The sequence below is a fragment of the Miniopterus natalensis genome, chromosome 8, assembly GCF_054644295.1.
Source record: "Miniopterus natalensis isolate mMinNat1 chromosome 8, mMinNat1.hap1, whole genome shotgun sequence".
Lineage (NCBI taxonomy): Eukaryota > Metazoa > Chordata > Mammalia > Chiroptera > Miniopteridae > Miniopterus > Miniopterus natalensis.
Genome location: NC_142088.1, coordinates 63,989,016 through 64,013,827, shown reverse-complemented (window position 1 = coordinate 64,013,827; position 24,812 = coordinate 63,989,016). Strand labels below are relative to the sequence as shown.

General features: G+C 33.7%; 1 protein-coding gene across 1 annotated transcript in view; it reads right to left on the bottom strand.

The window, feature by feature from the left end:
* Positions 1–24,812, bottom strand: part of LRP1B (LDL receptor related protein 1B) — a 1,257,096-nt gene that overhangs the window by 542,297 nt on the left and 689,987 nt on the right. The window contains exons 21-22 of the mRNA XM_087819400.1: positions 16,609–16,809; positions 11,972–12,217 (exon numbers count right to left, since the gene is read on the bottom strand). Coding sequence (XP_087675526.1) covers positions 11,972–12,217; positions 16,609–16,809 — 447 coding nt within the window. The remainder of the gene's footprint in view (positions 1–11,971; positions 12,218–16,608; positions 16,810–24,812) is intronic.

Here is a 24,812-nt window from a genome sequence, read left to right as displayed (position 1 = left end):
AAATGAAATAGAGGCAAGTAAACTACCAGATACAGAGTTCAAAACAATGGTTATAAGGATGCTCAAGTAATTTAGCGAGAGCTTCAAGAAACTTAGTGAAAACTTCAACAGCATGAGAAAGTACATTGGGATCATCAAAAAGAACCAGTCAGAAATGAGGGCCACACTAACTGAAATGAAGAATAACTTACAGGGAATCAACAGGAGAGTAGAGGACACTGAGAATCAAATCAGCAATTTGGAACATGAAGAAACAAAAAACACCCAACCAGAAGAGCAAAAAGAAAAAAGAATCCAGAAATATGAAGATAGTGTAAAGACCCTCTGGGACAACTTCAAGCAAACCAACATTAACATCATGGGGATGCCAGAAGGAGGAAAGGGCAAGGAATTGAAAACCTATGTAATAAAATAATGACAGAAAACTTCCCCTTCCTGGAAAGAAATATACACGCAAGTCCAGGAAGCACAGAGGGTCCCAAACAAGAGGAATCCAAAGACTAAAGACAAAGAGAGAATCTTAAAAGCAGTAAGAGAAAAGCAATTAGTTACCTACAAGGGAGCACCCATATGACTGTCAGCTGATTTATCAACAGAAACCTTGCAGGCCCGAAGGGAGTGGCAAGAAATATTCAAAGTGATGAAAAACAAGAACCTATAACCAAGATTCCTCTTCCCAGCAAAGCTATCATTTAAATCGAAGGTCAGATAAAGAACTTCCCAGACCAAAAAAAAACTAAAGGATTTCATCACCACCAGAGCAGTGTTATATGAAATGTTGAAGGGTTTTCTTTAAGAAGAAGAAAAAAAAAGATAAAAAATATGAACAAAATGGCAATAAATATATATGTATCAACAACTGAACCTAAAAATAAAAATAAATAAACAAGTAGAACAGAAACAGACTCATAAATACAAAGAACATTTTGATGGTTGCCAAATGGGAGGAGCGTTGGAGGGATGGGTGAAAAAGGTGAAGGGATTAACAAGTACAAATTGGTTGCTACAGAATAATCATGGGGTGTAAAGCACAGCATAGGAAATACAGTCAATATTATTCTAATAACTAGGTCTGGTGTCAGATGGGTATGAGATTTTTCAGGATGATCACTTCTTAAGTTTTATAATGTCTAATCACGGGAGTATACACCTGAAACTAATATAATATTGGATGTCAACTGTAATTGAAAAATCAAAAATAACAACAACAACAACAACAAAAAAAGATGCAATGACTATTTGTGTAGGGAAAACAAAACAAAACAGCAAAACCATATCTATTATGTAGGGCAATTATTTAGAGTCTGAACATTGGTATAATAGCAAACACTTATAGAGTACTTTCTATATAGCAGAATTATTCTCTTACTTTCATAAATCTCAATGTATGCAATCCTTGCAAAACTCTAAGTAGTAGGTGATAGTATTATCCCCATTTCTACAGGAAAAACAGATACAGAGAAACTATGTAACTAATGTGCCACAGTCACACAGCTAATAGGTGGAGATGGGCTTAGCAGTGATTTGGAGAATCAAGAACTCTCATAAACTGCTGATGGCAATATATATTTGTACAATTTTTGAAGATATATTTGGCAATAAAAAGATGAAATATGCAACTGAAGATGCACATACACTTGAACATGTAGTTCAACTTGTGCACTCCTCCACAAGCGGACATATAAGAGCATTCACTACAGTATAGCTTGACATAGCAGAATCCTGGAAACAACTTCAATGATGGTAAGTAGAAGACTGACAAAACTGTAATCTTTTTATATAGCAGAGTGCTATATAGCAGTTAAGAGGAATAAATAGAGCTATATGTAACACTATGGATAAATCTCAAAATCATATTACAAGTTAAAAAAAACAACAAAAAACTAGTTCCAGCTGGGTATATAATGTATATGACTATGCATAATTTTGTGTTTAAAAACATTTTTTTTCCCAAATGAAAGGCAGCGATCATTTATTTGAGATCAATAAGCAAAGCTATTCGAGATGTACTAATTCAGGCAGAAGTGCAAGTAGTGCTCCAATTAGGAGACAAAGGGAAGAGGTATTTATTAGAGAGGGAATAATTACATCAATAGAAGAAAGGCATTTCTATTGCTACAGATAGCATAACATAGTGATGCTAATTCTAAACTATGTTTTTAATTTTCAGTTCAGTAGTCATCAGTCCTGTAGTCACAATGTCAGCTTTCTTGTTACCCTTGAAAACAGTTCTTTGGGACACAATGTTGCTTTAGGTCCAGTCCAAAGGTTATTCTGCCCTGTTTTAAATTCCAAAGGTTTGAGGAGTAACGTGAAGGCAGTTCCTCTGGCATGGCAGCCATGGCTCCATGTTTAAAACAAAAAACATTATACTATATGTTGTTTAAGAACATAAACTGCAATGATAGAACAGACATACAAATGTCACAAAAATTACTTTTTTGGGCGGATGGAGGAATTGGGTGCACAGAGGGCTTTAAAATTATGTTTCATTACTTTAAAAAATGATTTGTAACATGAATAATAAAATTTTAATGCTTTAAAAATATTGACTGTGGATACATTATTCTTCATTGGTTCCAAATATTTTTGAAGGACTTCATAATAAAATGAAAGGTGGTTAAAAACATATCTTGATTTCTCTGAACAATAACCATTATGTTGAGTATTTTACGAAAACTGTTCAAAGCTTTTCAAGCTTCGTATTTGTCATTTTTATTGAGAATATAGTTATTTGATAAATATTACTTGATTATGCTTAAATATAATATACCAGTTTACTAAAAATAAAAAATCAAAGTGAAAATATTCAAAATCATATTTGAACTCTGAATCTTGATAACTTCTTCAGTACCTCTCTTTTTATGATTTCTGTTAGTTTATTAAATTATTATTTCTTCTTTGAGAGAATAAAAGTTATAATGAGTAATCCAATATGCAATTTCATAAACTAGTGGAAAATCATGAAGACTGAATTTCAAATTTCCACATCCTACAATGTCTTTTTTCTTTAAAACAAAACAAAACAGAACAAAACAAAACTCTCTATAAAATATTTGGAGATAAAACACAATAAGGAAATTTCTGTTGTGTTCCAATTTTGATGTAGGTATATTACATTCTTTGCAAGCAAACTCAATTTGAAATGAATATCAGCAAAATAAGAAGTAGTCATTCATTTTTATAGTCTCGTAACAATTTTTCTATTATAGTAGCTCCTGTCTCATAAATGAATGAATTTAACAGCTCAAACCAGCACATTACACTTTTAATTTAGGAACGGGCTTAAAATTTTTCTGCTTTAGCATATTATGAGATGACATATGTACAAAACAAAGAGGCTACAATTTACATTTTTTATAGTGATGAATTTCATGTTTATAAATATAGTACATCACAAATAGCTTTTAAAAAACACTCGAAAGACTGTAGTTTTCTATATAGAATTCCATTTTCTTTAAGTCCCACTACAAGATCTCATAATAATTTTTACAAAACAGAATATGAAAACAGTAGATGACTTGTCTAAGTAAAGAGTCTTTCCATAGTGCTCTCAGGGTAAATTGTTAGTATAACTCTACAATTAGCAATTCCATATGAATAGTTCCTGATTCTTTATCATACATATATCATTAAACAAAAAGTGATATATAGTTACAATGTTTTCTCTCCTGATGTTTCAGAGTTTTTCCCACAACCTGGGTATGGGCCTTGACTGCATGGGATGACATTCCACCAAGTGACCACACCGGCCAGAGTTGGTCTTTACTGTCTTTTTGTTTCCGTATTTAAGAATTTATTTTAATTTCTCTTTCCCTATTATCTGATATATTTCTTTTACACAGTAGAAACTTAGGAATTGTAAATAATCTATCATTTTTCTGGCTTAATATATATTATTACTTCTTTTCTCCATTCATTCAGCTATAGCTATATTGAGGATAAATTATAGTCAAATATTACTGAAGTGTGATACACAGAGAGGACGGGATCTAGAGAGTGAAGGGCAAGATGCACTTTCAACTATTACTCAAGTCTATGAATTTATATGATTGTCACCAGCTGTCCATCAATTTTTCTTGAAAGTCATTTTGGTTTGTTTATCTCCTCTTAATTATTTGCCTGAAAATTTCTGGATATTTTTTCAATAACTCTGTTTTATAATTCTAGTTTACAAAAAGTCATCTATTCTTTCTTCAGTAGTAAGAATCTGCATTTGGTGTGTGTGGGTTGGAGGGGGGCGGGGAGATCACTGGGGTAAGGGATTGAACAGCCACAAAAACTTTTCATTTCTAGGATATACCCCATTGCCTTTTGCTAGACTGCATTTAATAAATATTTGTGATGACATAAAAAGTGAATGATTAATTATAAGAATCAATGAACGCTTAGCTCAGAATACAGTAAATATGAAGGAGATACAAGTGATCACGGGGAAAAGACAAGAAAGGAGAGGAATGAAGCAGAGGAAGAAGTGAGTGGGGAAGTGAAAAGATAAAGAGAATAACAAATGTCAAAAGATAAAGAGAATAACAAATGTCAAAGCGACCGAAGTTAAATTAAAAAATGGAGAAGATATTTGAAATGTCTAAAGTTTAGAACATAGGATTACTTCCTACAAATCAATAAGAGAAGGCAGTGATATTGGCAGGAAAGTGGTCAATGAAGAGATACAAATGGCTACCAAGCATAGAGAGAGATGCTCAAACTCACAAGTAATAAGACATATACAAACTAAAGCCAAAAAATCACTTTACTCCTGTCTATTGGGAAAACACTTAGAAAGTCAGATCATTTTGAGAGCTGGCAAGAATATGGAAATGTTGGAAGTTTACTATTGGTGCAGCTGCAGACTGTTCAACCACTCTGAAGTATAATGGCCCTACTTACTCAGAATAAATGTATCTTATGAGTCAGTAATTTTGGTCCCAAAGAACTTCTCATGCAGATTTTATACAAATGTAGGTGAATGTGCACCTATAGAAGCATTATTTTTGCAGAGAATTGGAATCGAAGTGAGTGTACTTATATGGTAGAATAGATAAATAAAAACAGGTGAGTTCATGCCATGTGATAGTGGCCAAAAGCAACAGATTACTTGTGCATATAGCGCAGATCATAAAAACATAGGGAAAACATTACTATTTTAAGTAATAGAGGACACTTTTGCCTTCAATTTTTATATAATTTGAAAGAGGTAGAAAATAATTTGATTCAATCTCAGCTTTTAAAAACATGTGAGTGTGAGTGTTAATAGAAATGCACTCATAGAACACAGACTACTCAAAGGTACCAAGGGAGTGTGAGGGCCTCCAGCACAGGCCAATGGCCTGGATATTTCCAGTAGCTTGTGCAAGTTCCTGCTTTGGAGTCAGGAGGAACAAAGCTCAAGAACTTGCTTTAAGGCCCTGGCATGTAGCTCAGTTGGGTAGAGCATTGCCCCAATACACTGGTGTTGTTGGTTTGATCCCCAGTCAGGGAACATGCAAGAAGCATCCAATGAGGGCATAAATAAAAGGAACAACAAATCAGTGTTTCTCTCCCTCCCTCTCCCTAAGAAAAAAATCAATAAATAATAAAACTTTTAAACAAAGAACTTTTCTCTAACAGTTCTTCATCACAAGGTCCTGGATAAATGAAGTCATATTTCTTGGTCTCAGTTTCCATAGGTATAAAATCTCACTAATAATATACAACTGGTTTCTTATAAGTTATAAATAAATTACTCAACATATTCTATTTTTATTTTTTAACTTTTTGGTTAAAAATTTTTAATGTTGACACTCTGGTAGATGTCTCCTCTTTCCCCCACTTTTGCCCACCTTCACCCACCCCCATCTTTCCCTCCCTTGGCCTTCAACACACTATTGTCCATGTTTTCAGATGACTGATAAATGATAGGTATTAACAATACAGTATTATAGTATTTGACTTGAAGAAATGATTCATAGAGGAGGGAGTTTTGAATGGAGTATGGAATTCAAGTTTCCAGGGGGGATGTATAAGATATTGTCATCCTGAAAGGTCATAGGTGACAGTAAGCAGGATGCATACAGGGGATGGTGAAATAAAGTGATGTCCATGACAGCACTTTATACATCTGCCCACTCTACATTACTGTCATTATTAATGATGAAAACGGTAATAATGCACCTGGAGTGGAAACTCACAGTAGTAGATAGTGAAATGTCAGGTTGGAGAGATAAAATGAGCAAAAACAAAGAAAGTCCTAAATGGCAGGCTGAAGACTTTGAGATTCTTTCCCTCAGTGATAGAGAGCAACTTTAAAATCATGGATACAGACTGTGTTAAAGAGCTGTTTTATTAAAATAAATAAAGGAATGGGTGGCCAGATTACAACCCTCACAGCTCCATTCTCCTAATCTCACTTTATCTTCCATTACTCTCCACGATAGCCACCTACTCATTATTACTTTCTTTTTCTTTAAATTTTATTCTTGACCCTATGACTGACAGCTTTTCTTTAATTATCATTTTCCAGATTTGGATTTCTCGCTCCCTCTTTAATAAAAAAAAATATACTCCTCTAAGTTTTAATATTCTCCTCCTCACAAACTGGAGAAATAAGATGATGAGAGCAAATAGGCCAGAGAGAAGATGCCATCATGACAACATAGGTAACTCCCGGGCTCTGCTGTGGTACAGATGCTACTCAATTGAAGGAGGGCTGAGTTCAAGAGACACTGTGGAGAAAAAATTAAAACATGGAGAAAGGGGGGAGCAAAGAATTGGAGAAGTCAAAAATAAATAGAGCTCATGATCCCCAAGACAAAAAGAAAATTGGGACCACTGAGAGAACTATGGAATGTTGAGGGGGAAAAAAGCATATATTTTAGGCAACTACTTTTGATGTGACTTGATTATATCTGGTGAAATGAATTGGGTAGTAAGAGAGAGACAATAGCCTGGCCAGAGTTGCTAAATTGGTTGAGCGTCCTGTGCACGGAAATGTTGCTAGTTCGATTCCCAGTCAGAGCACATACCTGGGTTGCAGGGTTGATCCCAGGTTTGACACAAATGAAGGCAACCAACTAATATTACTCTCTCACAATGATTTTTTTTTCTCTCTCTCCTTTCTCTCCCTTCCTCTCTCTAAGTGAGTCCTCTGGTGAGGATTTTTTTTTTTTTAAAAGATAAGAGCTATTGATGTAAATGCCACAGTAATAAGATTTGAGGTGATAATGGAACTTCTCAGAGTGAGGAGTTCTCCAAGAGGCATCTGAGAATTAAGATTTAGTTAATGGGCATAGTTTACCAATAGCTGATCATTAAATTCATGCATTTTTGTGTTTATGTTCATAATTTCCTAAAAATTATGTAAATTAGAAAATAAATACAATATCTTAAATCTAAAAACGGAAATAAGAGAAAGAACCAAAGAACATATTGGTGAGAAAATCTAACCCAATTCAGGCTAAGGGAAAATAAAAAGGAATGCTATAATGTTTTTTCCAATGTTACTAGAAGTATGCTGCAATACTGCAAGGGAACTAACTGCTTAGCAAAAGAGCAAAGAAACAAATACTTTAGGAGAAAGATGATTAATAATTTATGTATTTGTATTAAAGAGAGAAGGTGTAAAAAACTGATGAACGAAAGTATTGAGATATCCAAGAAAAGTAAGATTTGTAAATATATTTTAAAAATAGTAAAAATTATAAAAATAGTAATTATAATAATCATTATATTTAACTAATAAGATGTTAGGTGTGAGCTTAGAAAATATTGAATTAAGCTCAGCAGTTCAGAAATAAACAGGTTGTATAGAATTTAGGAAGAAAAAATTGAGAAAAATAAGAAAAGAGGAAAGAAAAGAGGAAAATTCAAGAGGAAAAAATAATGTGGAGTCATGGTTCTAATCTGAAGCATAAAGGGTTATATTACTCTTTATTTCTGAAATGTCAAGAAGAATAAGCACAAGCATTGCATTCAATAGGAAAATCACATTTAAAACCCAGGATTCAAGAATCATGGAAATAAGAAACAGAAGAATAAGAAAAATGAAATTTATTTTTGAGGCACTATCGTTAATTGTCCATTCGTTTTTATTTAACTTGAATCTGGGATATAGAAACTGTAGAAAGTTATCCAGAAGATCTAGCTAAGATAATTAACGGTGGCTACATTAAACAGCAGATTTTCAGTGTAGATGAAATAGCCTTATTTTGGAAGAAGGTGGCACTTAAGACTTTCATAGCTACAGAGAAGTAAATACCTGGCTTCAAGTTCAAAGGACAGGCTGACTCTCTTATTAAGGGCTAATGTAGCTGGTGACTTAAAGTTGAAGCCAATGCACATTTACCATTCCGAAATCCTGGGGCCCTCAAAAACAGTGCTAAATCTACTCTATCTGTGCTCTATAAATAAAACAACAAAGCCTAGATGACAGCACATCTCTTTACAACATAGTTTACTGAATATTTTAAGCCCACTATTGAGATCTGCTCTGGAAAAGTGATTCCTTTTAAAATACTACTGCTCATTGATAATGCCCCTGCTTACTGAGGACCTCTGATGGAGATTTACAACGAGATTAATGTTGTTTTCTTGCTTGCGAACACAACATCTATTCTGCAGCCCATGGATCAAAGAGTAATTTTGACTCCCAGGTCCTATTATTTCAGAAACACATTGTGTAAGGCTATAGCTGCCATAGACTGTCATTCCTTTGATGGATGTAGGTAAAGTAAATTGAAAACCTTCTGGAAAGAATTCACCATTCTAGATGCCGTTAAGAACATTCATGATTCATGGAAAGAAGACAAAATATCAACATCAATAGGAGTTTGGAAGAAGTTGGATCCTCATGGATCCAACCCTCATGGATCACTTTAAGGAGCTCAGGATGTCAGTGGGGGAAGTCACTGCAGATGGTTGGAAATAGCAAGAGAACTAGAATTAGACATGGAGCCTGAAGATGTGGCTGAATTGCTGAAATCTCATGATACAACTTTCACAGATGAAGAGTTACTTCTTATGAATGAACCAAGAAAGTAGTTTCTTGAGGTGGAATCTACTCCTTGTCAAGATGCAGTAAAGACTATTGAAATTACAACAAAGGATTTAGTGTTATGAAAACTTTGTAGATAAAGCAGTCGCAGGGTTTGAAAGGATTGACTCCAATTTTGAAAGAGGTTCTACTGTGGGTAAAATGCTATCAAAAAGTACCACATGCTACGAAGAAATCATTTGGGAGTCAGTCTATGCAGCAAACTTCATTGTTGTCTTATTTGAGGAAATTTCCACAGCCCCCTAAACCTTCAGCAACCACCACCGTGATCAGTCAGCAAACATCAACACCAATGCAAGACACTCCACCAACCAAAAGATTACAAATCTTGAAGGTTCAGATGATGATTAGCATTCTTTAGCAATAAAGCATGTACAGTATGTTTTTTTAGACAATGTTATTGCACACTTAATGAACTATGATATAATGTAACCACAGCTTTTTCATACATTAGAAACCAAAAAATTCATGTGATTTACTTTATTGTGATATTTGGAACCAAACCTAAATATCTCTGAGATATACCTATATACCTTTGCTTTCCTCTTAAATTATAAATAAAGCCAGATGTGAAATATAACAATCTTAACAGTGAGAAATGCTATGGTTCTGTTAGATTTTCATGCTGAGCTGAGTGTAGAAGGATTCAAATCCATTAGAAAAATTATCTTTGCACCTGGCCATATATATTCAAATGTTAAATTACTCTAATATTGAACATGAGTGTTACAGATTTCATAGAGTATAAAACCACCGTAATATGTCAATCATTTTGCCATCTGTATCCAAAAACAAGATGAGGGTCCAATTCTCATGTAAATATGTCTGTGATCAAAATCTGATATATTTTTCCCTACTCCAAACATGTATGTCATTAAATGACTATCATCATTACAACAAATCACCATTTTTTTCAGGCCCTCATGCCGATTGTTTTGTCATCTAAATATTTGCTTATCTTAGGCCTTTAAGGACCCACATTTTAATGGACATGAGAAAGCAACAACAAAATATTTGAAATAAAAGAACAAAATAGTGTAATATTCTCTGAAAAAAATAGTATTTTTATTGCATACTATTTTTCCAGAACTAAACTGGAAATTGTGTAAAATAGGAGGGAAAAATCTGTGACTTGATTTCTGACTTTTTGATGCTTATTATTTCATCGGAGGAATAAAGGATAAAGGAACAAGACAGTCACATAAAAGGTAAAACAAATAAAAAGAAAAATAGATAGCAAATCAAAACATGATTACACAGTCATGGACAATATATTCTAGACACAGAAAGGATAAATTAGTGTGGAATATTTGGAAAAAGACTCCGTTTAAGAAGAAAGATTTGAGCTAGTAGGTCTTAAAGCTCATCGGGGGTTTTTAGAGATAAAGAGGGGAAAGTCCCATCTAAATAGAAGAAACAAAATTTTAAAAAATTATGATGTATGGATTCTTAGTGGTCTAATGAAACCTGTGTAGCCCTTATCAGAAAGTTTTAAGAAATATAAAAATAGTAAAACAAAACAGTAAAAAAAAAAAAAAAAAGTATATTTTAATAAAGGAATCAAACACTTTGAAATGCAATTGTGATCATTGAACAATCAACAGTTTTATAGTAATAGATGTGCTTTTTTATTAATGCATTCAATAAAAAAATTGAGCAGTGGGTCTAATGACTATTATTGTTGAAGTAGTTGTGGCCTTCAAAGTTTGAACATAGGTGATATTTTCAGAGATCGACACCTTTAATGTGATGTAAATATGTCTATTAGTTCTATTGGAGACACAGTCAGAGTTGCTGATAATAACCGGTCTGAGGCTACCTTCACAATCGGAAGAAATGCTATCTTAGTGTGAGGTTAAAGAAAAGAAAGTTGTAATATTTCCCCCAGGAAAGTTCATGACACCTTCAAATCTGTTCATGGAGCACTAAGTGTCCTGCAGACGCAGACTACAAACCTGGAAAAGACAGTGGGACACCGTCACTCATTAGCACCAAACGGGTGCAGCACAGTAACAGGTGCTCCGTGCCGTTCTTGCAACATGCTGCAGGGGAGACACTGTCATCGTGGACACTGGTGTTTGAGACATAAGAAAACTGAGGTTCAGGAAGTTTTATGTAGCCTGCCTGGAGTCACATACGTAATGAAGGGCAGATGCAAGGTCAGAGTTCAAGAGTCAAATCCCATAGCTTTGCATGCTTTCCCCACTGTGGGAAATGACCTAGACAATCAGAAGAATGTTTTAAATGGGCAGTTAGGAGATGAAAGAGACAGAGCAAAGGAGTTGCTTTCAAGAGCCCTAGAAATACAGTTAGAAGTGTGGGACAGGACTGGGCTTTGGATTCTAAAATAATGCGAAGGAGATGTGAAACCGTCAGAGCACCCAAAAATAAGCCCCTAGGAAGGATGATGAAAACAGTATCTAAGGAAATATCATATAATGAGTTGTAATGATACAAATTTGATATTTTCTGTCCAGGAGATTTTGGAGAAGGTCTGAAATGACATTTTATACATATGCGTTACCTATAGTAAATGATCTTTTTTGTTAATTTTCTGAAGGTGTTTTGGATTTTTTTCTTAAGATATATCCTCTCTTTTCTAACTACAGGTCTGTCTGAGGCCAGCTTTTCTTTGTATACTTAAATCAAAACGACATATAACAATAGACATTAAAGCCAGATGTTAAAGAGATTTATATAAGTGGAAATCAATGCCACTCTTTTCACTGCTTTTGAGGGGTGGAATATAGGTTCCTCCCATGAAATATTTGTTAACATGTAATACATGTAATATGCAACAAAGTTTGTTATTGTTATTTTTAAATAAATTAACCAAGAAGCAGAAAAAAGATATATTCTTAAATATAAAAAGATACACGATACACAAAAATTAAAGAGCACTTGCTATTCTTAAATATAGCAAAACACACATCTACTTACCAACACTTGTGCAACTTTCACCATCTACATCCAGCTTCCATCCTTCATAACATGAGCACTTGACTGTGTGCTTGTGCTGCTCACACACCTGGCTGCACTTCAGATGATTACTGCAATAATCCACGATTTCACACGTTTTATTGTCTTTGTTGAGTTGAAGTCCCTCAGGGCAGGAACAGACAATTCCCCTTCCAGGAACCACAGAACAGTGGTTGCTACAGCCACCATTGTTCAGAGAACATTCATCTAAAAAGGAAAAGAGATTATAGGCAGTGATCCATTGTTTTCATCAATTAAATAGTAACCATTCAACTCAATTCCCTAAGGACGAAATTAGAACGAGTATATCATAAATAGGAGACACTTCAGATTTTTTTTCCAGGGGTTGGGGTAGGAATGATGAAATAATTCATTCAATGACCAAATATAATTCTATATGATAGGAATTGGAAATAAAAATAATTCATTTCTGTAAAACTTTGGAGTACACTTGGTTAAACCCTAGGGAGGAAAAGTGGGTTCAATGTTTCTATTATTACCAGAGCAATTATGGTGAGTCTTTTAGCAGTTATGCAGAATCAGCTGTTGAGGGCTTACAATAAGCTTGCATATATAGATCACTGATGATCTGAAATTTGATATATCCTGATGTTTATAAATAAACAAACATAGTCATATATATGTATAATATCCATATTTCTTTTTCTGCATCTATAGTCTGATTAATAATGATAATGCAAAATGAATTAGTTTCCTCTTTACTGGCTGCAGCCACTTATTTTATTTATTTATTATTATTTATTTATTTATTTATTTAAATTTTACTTTATCTCTATTGTTGAAAGTATTACAGCTGTCTCCTTTTTTACCCTATTGATTTTCTCCACCCCATATGTCTGCCCGCAGGCCTTCGCTACACTATTGCCGGTGTCCATGGGTTATGCATATATGCATATAAGTTCTCTGATTAATCTCCCCCCCTCCACCACCCCCACTTTCCCTCTGAGATCCCTCAGTCTGTTCCAAACTTCTATACCTCTGGATCTATTTTGTTCATCAGTTTATTTTGTTCATTATATTTCACATATGAGTGAGAACGTGTGGTACTTGTCTTTCCTCATTTATTTTTAATTTAAGTAAATTGTACATTGTGCCCTATATATATTGGTTATTATGATTAATTCAATGAGGCCATGGGAACATAATATTACACATACACAAAAAAAGTTGACCTGGTATTTTACTGAAATAATGAGCCGCTAGTATTGACTGCACTGATATTATAATTGGTTTATAGAGAAAGAGGCTATTCTTCCACAGCGCTTACCATTTCTAGTTATATTAGATATATTACTGCACCATTCTCCTCCGTCATAACATTGCAGGCTCCCTGAGGATATACAATATATATGCCCTGTTTACCAGTACATATATATATAATAGTTAGCACAGTCCTTAGCAAGGAGGAAGCAGTTAAAATTCTTGGTTGAATTAAAAAAAATTAACAAAATTGTCCAAAGGCATGCATATAACTGCCCCCAGATTGGGGAACTACTTGTCCAATGGGGAAATTTCAAGATGGTATACTTATCCTTTGAAAAATAATAGCAACTAACTGTTACTGCAAGCATATTACTTGCAAAAATATATTTCCCATTACAATGCATTATTAAATAAATAGTAATAAGGGCAACAGGAACTTTATCTTTTTTTGTTTTAAAATGTTTTTGAGTAGTTTTCAAAGCCTGTTTAATTAGAAGTTGTTTTTTGAGACAAGCTAAAGGAGAATGTTGTTCAATAACTTGCAAGTTACTGTATATATATATATTTATATGCCTCAAATATTTCCTGCTGTCCATGGAAATTTATCCAGTTCAAAAATTGGGCCAAAATGTAAGGTTTTAAATAATATTTTCTACACTTTTAAAATTTTCATGTGGGTCAACTTTTCTTTATATTATTTGTCACCATATAAGAAGTTACAGTAATAAGAAAAGGAAATGATAACTATTTTCTCTAAGAATTCAATTCAAGTTTGGTGTTATTTTAGGAAAAAATAGATTCATTTCTTAGTTCCTCCAAATATGTTTGCTCACCCATAATCATAATCATTTCCAAACAGAAGTCATTTCAAAGCATTTGCCCCCTTTTTGTTCAACCGACATTCTTTTTCAAGAGAATTGCAGCAAAGAAATGTCATCGTGCCCAGCAGGTGGGGAAAAAAAAGTTACAATGTTTTTAGCTTACTTCAAATATGACTGTACTCTCAGTACTGACGTGTCTCTTCCTGACAGTATCTGAGGAATTAAGTCGTAGATTTAGGATAAACAAAATTCACACTGAAATCCGGAACTAAATACGTAAATTTCATGCCAATATGTGCATGGCTAGTCCCTTGTCAATTCTTCCTTAACCCTACACCTGTCACTGAATCTCACAACTTCTTTTTAAAATTTTTATTACCTAACAAGAGTCTTCTATTCCCTAAATTCTAGTCAGGCTCCTCCAAGCCCTCTTGTCAATTGGTCCCCCATCTCGGCCTTCAAAAATTGTAAATTCTAAGCACAAGTAATTCCATTCTTCCCTCCTGCCTGCCCTGCCCCACCCAATAAGAGGCATCAACAAACACTAGCACAGTTTCTAACAGCTCAAGGCAGCACCCCTAGAATGACCCCAGCCCCCCTTAAAGTGCCTGCCTGAGAAAGCTGGACCCTGCCACGGGAATTCACTGCTTGTTCCAGCCCAAACCTGGTGATAAGCAGACAGGTCCCTGAACCCCCTCTTAGAGGGGTTACTTTAGAAAGCTTGCAATTACAAAACACTTTCTTTCTCTGCACCTTTTTATGTGTAAACCTTCTATCACTCAGAACTGTCTTCTCAAAGGCGAGAGTAGTCTCTGTCAAGTGCCAACACTCAAAGAGAGAACCACCTCACTCTTGCTCCCAGGCTTGCTCTAACTCTCCCCAACCATAAAGACTTCAGAAGCTAGTTTCTTCTCTGGGATTAGCACCAATTAATAAAGCCAGGTGGCCAAGTCAAGTGAGGCAAAACCCTGTTAATACCCCTGGATGTCTTTTCCTTTAGAAGTTTCTAAGTCTTTTGTTTTGGTGAGGTTAGTTTCAGTTCACACTGGCCATTGTTCACAACTGCAAAAGCTGTTACTGAATAAAATCTATCCCCTCTTACTTCACTTAACCAAAGCATAAAAAAACTCTAATTTCTTTCAACATTTCTAGTGCCTCAGGTATTATTACCATGATTTCCTGATAGAGATCATCATCTCCATTTTTAGTATGAGGAAACTGACATTTCAAAAAAAAATTAAGCCACCTGCCTAGGTTACTTAATTGAAATAATTGAAACATAATTTAAACTTGTCAAAGTCTAGACTTTTTCTATAATTATACACTTTTAATTTTAAGAGTATTGATAGTTTCCTTCATTCAGAATTGCTCTTACAAGCATCGTGAGCAATCCTCATATATTGTAATGCAAGAGATATTCCCATCCACCAAACTGCTCCATCAGGGAGAGCAAGCTGGGAGAGAAAGGAGTGAATGCAGATAAACTAATCTGTCACCTTTGATTAGTATTTTGTTGTTTAATTCAGATTTTTGCAGAGGGAGTCTGAATCTTCTTGTTTAAATTTTAGCATCACCGGCTGGGATTGCTGCATTGGCTGCTTCAAGGTGATTTTATAGAATCACAAACTTTTTGGAGGAAAGATATTTTATTACATAAATTTAAAAAAAAGAATAACAGTATTCTTTTGTAATACTCATTGCGCTATTAATGCTCAATTTGGATCAAGACATGATAACTTTAGTTTTAAATGTAGTTGCCTTTCCTATGTTCAATCTAGTAGCTCCATCCTTTCCTAAAGCCATTTTCTCACAGCCTCAAGTTATCCCGTTATTATTATTAACATTCCATAAACTCTTCTTCATTATTCTATTGATGTCGCCTTCAGTATTATCTAAAAAACAGGTTATAAAGATCTCCTTGCTAAATCTCTGATGGCCCCATGGAGAAGAAAATGTAATCTTCTTTATATGTGTTGGTTAGTCAAAAGTAATTTTAAAGCTCAAAAGGTACCAGATAGAAATAATCATTTTAACTAATTAAAGCACACTAAAGAAAGTTATTGTATGAGAAAAAATATAGAAACGTAATATCCAGTTGGTCTTATTATCCAGTCTCTTCCTTTCCTCTTTCTAAATATGTTTCTACTGTAACGATCAGGAGGCATAACAGAATCAGGTGGGTGACAGTAACCTCCACTCCACAGGTAACACAGAGGGTCTTCTGTTCTGAGTGACTGGCTGACAAGAAATAATCAGCTCAACTGTGGCAACAGCATTGACCATCAGGGATCTAAATGCTGAGCATCGCTTTACAACTGTCCACTGAGGTGGATACAGGCTGGACTCGTCTGCTTTATTTTCAGAAATTTCTAATCATATATTTTTAAAATGTTATAGACTTACAGGACATCCAAAATATAGATAGGGTGCAGTGCTCAAGTTTTTATTTAAAAGGAATGAGTGGAAAGAACAAATGCTACTATAATAACTATCAGAGAGTGAACTGAAATGTTCCAGTTTTCAGAGAAGCAAATGCAGCGAGAAGTGCAATACCACAGAGATCGCCTTCGTCGGACCCATCGGGACAGTCCCTCCTCCCATTGCAGAGCTTCTCTGGCTGCAGGCAGACTGAAGTGTCATTGGCACAAGGGTACTTGGGGGGTCCACACAGGAAGCTGTCACAGTCGTCTTCATCAGACTGATCTTCGCAGTCAATGTCTCCATCACATACCCACGCTTTGTTGATGCACCTCCCTTAAGGAAATAGAAACAGTATGCACTTAATTTTTGTAATTAAATCACTGTAATAATGAGTGGTCATAATTGTCTTCTGTGAGAAGCAGAACTACTTGCCATTAACAAGACATCTCTTTGCTGATAGTTTGACAGTTTATTTTCGTGACATTTATACGGTTTTCGTCCTGGTGATTAAAGGGGTTCTTAGTGTTTAAGCCTTGATATTTTATTTAGTTTCAAGTTATTGATTTACCTTATTTAAATAATTCTGTGACTAATTGAAAGTTTAATTACAGTACTTTAAAAAACAAACTTTAAAGGTATATTCGTATATAAGTCCCTCTCAGAGCCCTAAATTTAGGTAAATGCTATCACTGCCTTTTGGAATCTTAAATTTAAGTAAATACTTTATTTTGCAGGAGAAGATATCCTTCTATTTACATTTATAACCTCAACTCCTAAGCTCCTCACACCCAGACTTATGTACATGCCCATTCATAAAACACTATAAAATGTTATTAAATATCTTGGAGCTAAGGTATATACAGACCGGATTTATAGAAATAGGTATTACTTTATTGACTTTGAGAGAGAGAAAAAAAGATTACTATTTAGCCAGCTTGTTTCAAAGTAACAAAGTGAATGCCCAGAAAGCAATGGTCATTGCCTAAGTAAACCTTTTTTTTTCACTGCAAATTATTCCTCATTTTCATATTGTTTGCATTTTTCTTCTAATTCATTATTTTTCTGGATTATGCACTGTTAAGGTGTTATGGGAATAAAAAAATGTACCTTAATGTACTAGTTAATGTACTAGTTAATGACTAGTTAATGTACTACTTAATGTACTAGTTAATGACTGAATATATGTCAATATCTCCATAAAATGACTGGGGCAAACAAAACAAAAGGAAAATATTAGAATGTATATATGTTCACAGGTCATCATCTATAAATGTCTTCTTCAATATTAGAGGCTAAATTTTAAGTAAAATACAGGTGAAAAGATGTTTCATTTATAGAAATACATTAATAATTTTCCATACTATTTTAAGTCAAATAAGAAAAACCACAAATGATCAGTTTTATAATTAATATAATAAATTTGATAATATTCAACATTAATTGTAACATTCTTAAAATAAGAATTGATGGATACTTCACAAATAATAAATTTGATATAAATGTAGAAACATTATATACTTTTGCCTCAACATCATAAATAATACTACTACTATTATTATTTTATATCATTCTGGAAATATGATCTAATGCAATTAGGAAACAGAAAGAAATAAAGTTAGAAGAGTATCATTACATATAGTTAATATAATCATAACATTATAAAATCAATAAAAACTAAATAAGGACTAGAAGAAGCTAAGAATTCCAAAAACAGATAGCTAGTTTCAAAAATTATACAAAGATCAACAAATTTCATATATACAAAGTGAACATAGTAAAAGAAACAAGCAATTTAAAAAATCTAGTATAAAACAAAATACTTTGGGTTAAAATAAACAAGAATTGTATAGAATTTATATAAAAAAATTTAAATGCCTACAAAGAAACCCAAAGGAAGTATTGAATAAAAATATAGTTTTGTCCACCCTGTGTGGATCAATGGTTGAGTGTTGACCCATGAACCTGGAGGCCACAGTTCGATTCTCAGTCAGGACACATGCCCAGGTTGTGGACTTGATGCCCAGTAGAGGGCGTGCAAGAGGCAGCCTATCAATCATGTTCTCTCACCATTGATGTTTCTCTCTCTCTCTCTCTCCCTCTCCCTTCCTCTCTCTGAAATCAATAAAAACATATATATATATATATATATGTGTTTTGTTTTGAAGAAGTTTTATCACTGTAAAATATTATTTTTTTCAAATTAATAAAATACCAAATATTATAGTAAAAATATTATTATAATCCTATACTCTTATAATAGACTTAAGAAAATAAATCTGAAAATATCTTTAAAAATGCAAAAGATTGATGAATAGGAACTGTATATGCCAAATATTTAGAAGTATTTTAAAGAAGCAGTAGTTAAATATTTTATGACAGATTATCAATAAGCATATCAATAAATAAAAAGCATAGAGGCATCAAACACCCTCATTTACGTATGTGGCTTTAATATATATATAAATGTAATTCAAAATAACAGAAAAAATTAATTGCAAAATTAATAACGTTAGAATCACTGATTAGCTGCCTGGAGGAAAAAAGTAAAGCTGATTCTTCACCTGATTCTTACTGCAAAATAAAGTTTAAAGAGATTCAAGAGGTATTTTCACTGATACATAGCCTGGGGCAAGAGAAACAAAAGAAAAAATAAACATATGGGACTACATCAAACGAAAAAGCTTCTGCACAGCAAAAGAAAACAGCCTCAAAATACAAAGGAACCCCATGGTCTGGGAAAACATATCTGCCAAGGATGAATCTGATAAGGGGCTAATTTCCAAAGTGTACAAAGAACTCATAGCACTCAGCAAGAGGAAGACAAACAACCCAATTAAGAAATGGGCAAAGGACCTGAACAGACACTTCTCCAAAGAGGACATACAGATGGCCAAGAGACACATGAGAAAATGCTCAACGTCACTAATCATCAGAGAGATGCAAATTAAAACCACAATGAGGTATCACTTCACACCTGTCAGAATGGCACCATCAACAAATCAACAAACAACATGTGCTGGCGAAGGTGTGGAGAAAGGGGAACGCTGGTACACTGCTGGTGGGAATGCAGACTGGGGCAGCCACTGTGGAAAACAGTATGGAGCTTCCTCAAAAAATTAGAAATGGAGCTGTCTTTTGACCCAGTGATCCCTCTTCTAGGAATGTATCCTAAGAGTCCTGAAACACTAATCAGAAAGAACATATGCACCCCTATGTTCATAGCAGCACAGTTTACAATAGCTAAGATCTGGAAACAGCCCAAGTGCCCATCAGTAGATGAGTGGATAAAAAAGCTGTGGGACATTCACACCATGGAATACTATGCAGCTGTAAAGAAGAAGGATCTCTTACCCTTTGGGGCAGTATGGATGGACCTGGAGAATATTATGCTAAGTGAAATAAGCCAGGCAGCGAAAGACAAACATCACATGATCTCACTTATATGTAGAATCTAAAGAACTTAATAAACTGATGAACAGAATAGATTCAATGACATGGAAGCATAGATGAGACTGACGAATGTCAGAGGGATGGAGGAGGAAGGGTGGGTGGAGGGGGAGAGAGTAACCAAAGAATTTACATGCATAAATACACAACCCAAGGACAGGGACAATGGTGGGGAGAGGGACTCGGGAGGGGGATGGGACAGGGTGGAATGGGTCAGTGGGGAGAAAAAGGGACATCTGTAATATTTTAAACAAACAAACAAAAATAATAAAATAAAATAAAATATAAAATAAAATAAAATAAATTAATTAATTATGATAAACACAAAAATGTTCTAGGTTAAAAAAACAATAACTTAAAATGGCCATTACACAATCCCAGGAAACATAAAGAACAAATTGATAAGCTTGACTTTGTTCATATTTTTGATTTCACACTGAAACAATAAAATCCATAGATAAGCGATACACCAGAACAAAATTATTTAGCAAAAGGGAATATTTATTTAAAATAAATGGGCTCTTACCAATCAATAAGATAAAGTTCAATAACCCAATGCAAGTACAAGATTTAAAATAAATCAATAATGGCTTTGATTTATATAGATTTGACAAGGGTGTAAGCAACAGCCCCAATGTTGAGAGGGCTGAAAATTGTGATAATCTCTCTGTAGGCATTGTTATGAAATCTAGCAAAGAAAAATGTATCAACTCTTTACCACATTAATTCTAATATTAGAAATTTTTATTAATGCATTTGCTCAAACTTGTAAGGATGCATATATAAGGTATATGTTGTTGCTTTGTATATATTAGTAAAAGATCAGTAACAACTTAAATTATAATTTGCAAGAGTGGTAACATCAATTACAATGCATCCATACATTGAAATTATATGCTTGAGTGAAAAAGAATGAGATGATTCTCCATAAATTAATATACAGTCTCCAAAATATCTAAATAAGAAAAGCCAAAAAACTGAGTATATGGTAGACTTTCTTATATGTTAAAAGAGATTTGTCTGTTTACCAGTATTTATGACTATACTTTTATTCAAATGTCAATATCAATACATGGATAAGCTTCTCAATATATGAATCCTTCAAGGAGGGCTACACAAGAAAATAATTTAAAGTGACTCCCTCTCCTTAGGAAGACTTGAGATACTGGGAACCTGGAATAGGAGAGAGAGAGATTTTTCATTGAATCCTTTTGTGCTATTTTATTTTCCTTCTACCATATTTCAACATAAGTTATCCCCAAATATACTATCTCATTTTTAAAATGAAGACAAAATGTATGCACATGTGCAATAAAATCTGATGGTTTTTATAGATACATTATGAAAATTCAATATTGAGGTTACTCTGTGACTTTCACTTTCCTAGGGACTTTAGGAAATATGAGTCATAACCTCAAGTTCCTGTCACCAAGGAATTTATAATCTAGTTAGAGAAGATCAATGCTTAATATATAATTATAGTCTAAAATATGACACCCTGTACTAAAGTATTAAATTGCATGGGGCCATCTGCAAGTATAACAGAGTGAAGGGAGAGTTCAAGAATAATACAGTAATTTTCATTCTTAGTTTGGTAAACCAAGAAACAATTTCTTGGTTTCCCCCCAGACACCTGTAATCCATCATGACATTCTTAACCACTGACTTCAGAATGGCCTTAGAATTGTTTCAATAAACTTATCCATAAATCAGTATCAATCTTTTAAGGTCAGAAAGCAAAAACACCCATTTGCCATCCCTCAACTAAATGCTGCCTGGAAAAGGTAAAGAAAAATCCATTCAAATGACTAATAACTTTAGCGCAGATTATATTACCAGAGAGATGAATAAATATTAATATACAGTTTAGATAAAATTTCCAAGTTTAAATAGCTCCTTCCTCCCAATGATATTTTTTTACGGTTTGTTTGAAGCTTAGTTGCTTCTCTCTTTCTTTTTTGTTAGGTTTTAATTTTCGTAAAAATAAAGATAAGAGGTTACACAAGGTATAATAAGTTTAATTACATTTCTAATTCATGACCATTAATTGGGTAAAACCCCAAAGAAAATGACCTAAGTATATATACTTAAAGAATGTTGATCTTTACTTGATTCATATCAAGACAATTCCTTATGTAATCAAGTCTCAAGTCATAACATCTTGAAAGAAGAATTATTATAGATTTTCTTGTTTAAGATTCCTTTTCTATATATAAAAAACTTGAGACATGTCAAATTTTTGTTATTAAAACAAAATAAAGATTAATAATATTACAATGTGTTCTAGAAATTGCAAATATCCTATCTTTAAAAACCAAAAAATTTAAAATGAATATTTTAAATGTGCACAAAGAAGTTCAAATAACCAAGTAAATTACTTTGTCTTTAATTTTTCTTTAAAAATACATTACATGCTGAAAATAATGTTATGTGTTTATTATCAAGTTGAGCTCTATGTGGTATTTTCTGATTTATTTACAATGATATTTCAACTCGATAACTATGTGTGGGACCCTTACGGGAAAATGTAGACTGTCCTTTGAGCAAAGAAAATCAGAACGACCAAGTGGCAGCAGCAGACACAAACAGAAACAGCAAAAATAAGCATGTTGGTTTCATGACAGCCAGTACAAATGCATGTACACACACACACAAAACAGCGTAAGGGCTGTTTTGATTTGTGTTACCTTAAAATATAGTTTAGATAAAAAGCCACCACAAAGTCAACAACCATAGGAAAATTAGTTTCTAGTTATCCCTAAAAAATGTGTTGCTTTTCAAAAATAAATTTATATGCTCTCTTCAGTGGTTTCTCTTTTCTCTATTAAACTGTATGTTTTTTTAAAAAATTAGGGTTATAATTTTGTAAATTGCTTGACTTGATTTATCTTAGAAGACAATGTATGCTATAGCAGGATAATTTCTCTTCTGGGATATGACTAGCAGTTAATATTAAGAATACGGTTATAAAGAGAAATGAATCTTTGAGAAAATCCTAATGGATTTACTCAGTAATATATTTATAATGTGTTTTAAAATACTGGTCTTTGACTTGCAAGCTTTTAATTTTTATACTACTAAACTTTAATGCCACATATATATTTATTTAATAATGTTTGGCTTCAATTCAGTTCAATAAATATTTATTTAGTATTATGTGCTTGCCTAGTTGCTGAAGAATGTAGAATGGAAAACGAATTCCTGACCCAGAGGAACAGTTGGTCTAGTAGTGACAAACATTCTACTATTGACCATAAAAAGACAATAAAGTCCTCATCACTGAGTGCTACGGAATTTCACAGACGTAGAAAGTATTCATGATTGGAAGGCTGAGATAAGACTTACTAAGATGTTATTTGGAAAGGGGTTTTAAAAGGTGGTTATACAGTCAGAGAAAGACAAGTACCACATGATCTCAGTTATATGTGGAATAAACAAAATAAACTGATGAACAAAATGGATCCAGAGACACAGAAGCATGGAACAGACAGGGATTTCAGAGGGAAGGTGGGGAGGGGGGAGTGGGCAGGAAGAGATTAATCCAAGAATTTATATGTTTACATGCACAGCCCATGGACACAGACACTGGTCTGGGGAAGGCCCGGGGGTGGGTGGATGAGGGGTGGAGGAGATCAACGGGGGTAAAAAGGGGACATCTGTAATATTTTCAACAATAAAGATAAAGAAAGTTAAAAAATAAGTTAATTAAAAAAATAAAAATAAATAAAAGGTGGTTGTAAATATCACATGTGAGCACAAGAAAAAAAGATTATGTATAGACAGCTGTCTTATGTGTATTATTTTAATCTTCAAATGTATACCTTCCAGGGGAAAAAGCAAGTCAGAAAGAGAAAGAAAAATGACAATTTAATAGCATGTAATTACTCCTGCTACTAAATGGAAATGTGTCAGGGCATCAATGGTGGAAGGAAATCCATTCTTCCTGAATCTGTTTCTCTTCCATTTCTGAGTGAATCCATTATAAAATTCTATTTTGTATATATATTCTTTATTTTATGCTAAACACTATTTTCTTAATGATGTAGTTGTAAGTACAAATTTTTATCAGAACTATATACACAAAACCCTGTAGATTGAACACTATGGCTGGTTTTCAACAGTTAATTTGAATATATGCAGTTTTAGCATTATTTGCTGAATCTAACCCATATATAAAAGCAACTCCTATGTAAATGTGTAAAGATGGGAAAGAGTTGTACTTGTTCCAGAAGCAATAAGGCGGCAGTTTGGGGGCACAGTTTATAAAATGTTGATTGCTAATTCAAGAAGTGCTTTTAAATTTTATGGGCAACTGATAATCATTGAAAGATTTTGAGAAGGTATGCATTCAAGTTGCAGCTTATGAAGTAAAAGGAAACCAAAGTTGTCTGTAGAATGGATTGAAGGTAATAATTGCCAAGGGAGAACAGTAGGACACACAATGGCTTGAGTGAGAAATAATGCAGGCTTAAACTTAGGCTATGATATGTGAGTAGAAAGAATGAAATGAGTGATGTTAGATAAACTGCAGAGGTAGCATTAGTAGAACTTGGAAAATGATTACAAGTTAGGGGTGTCAAAAGGTGCTTTCTGCTTTAAATCCATTTGTGTAGGGGATCAACATGTTTCTGAAAGAAATATGAAATGAGGAAGAATTTCTGGCTTTGGAGAGAAAGAATAATATTTGTCATAGCATTGAAAAAAAAAAAAAAAAAGGTTTGAAATATGAGGCAATTTTCAAGGACAGAAATTTGGGATATATTTACCTGGAGGTGATAATTGAAACTTTGGGAAGAGAAAAAATTGTTATGGACACCTTGAGAAAGAGCAGAACAAAAAAATTAAGAGAAAATCTATGCAATGCCTGACACATATTATGTGTTCAACAA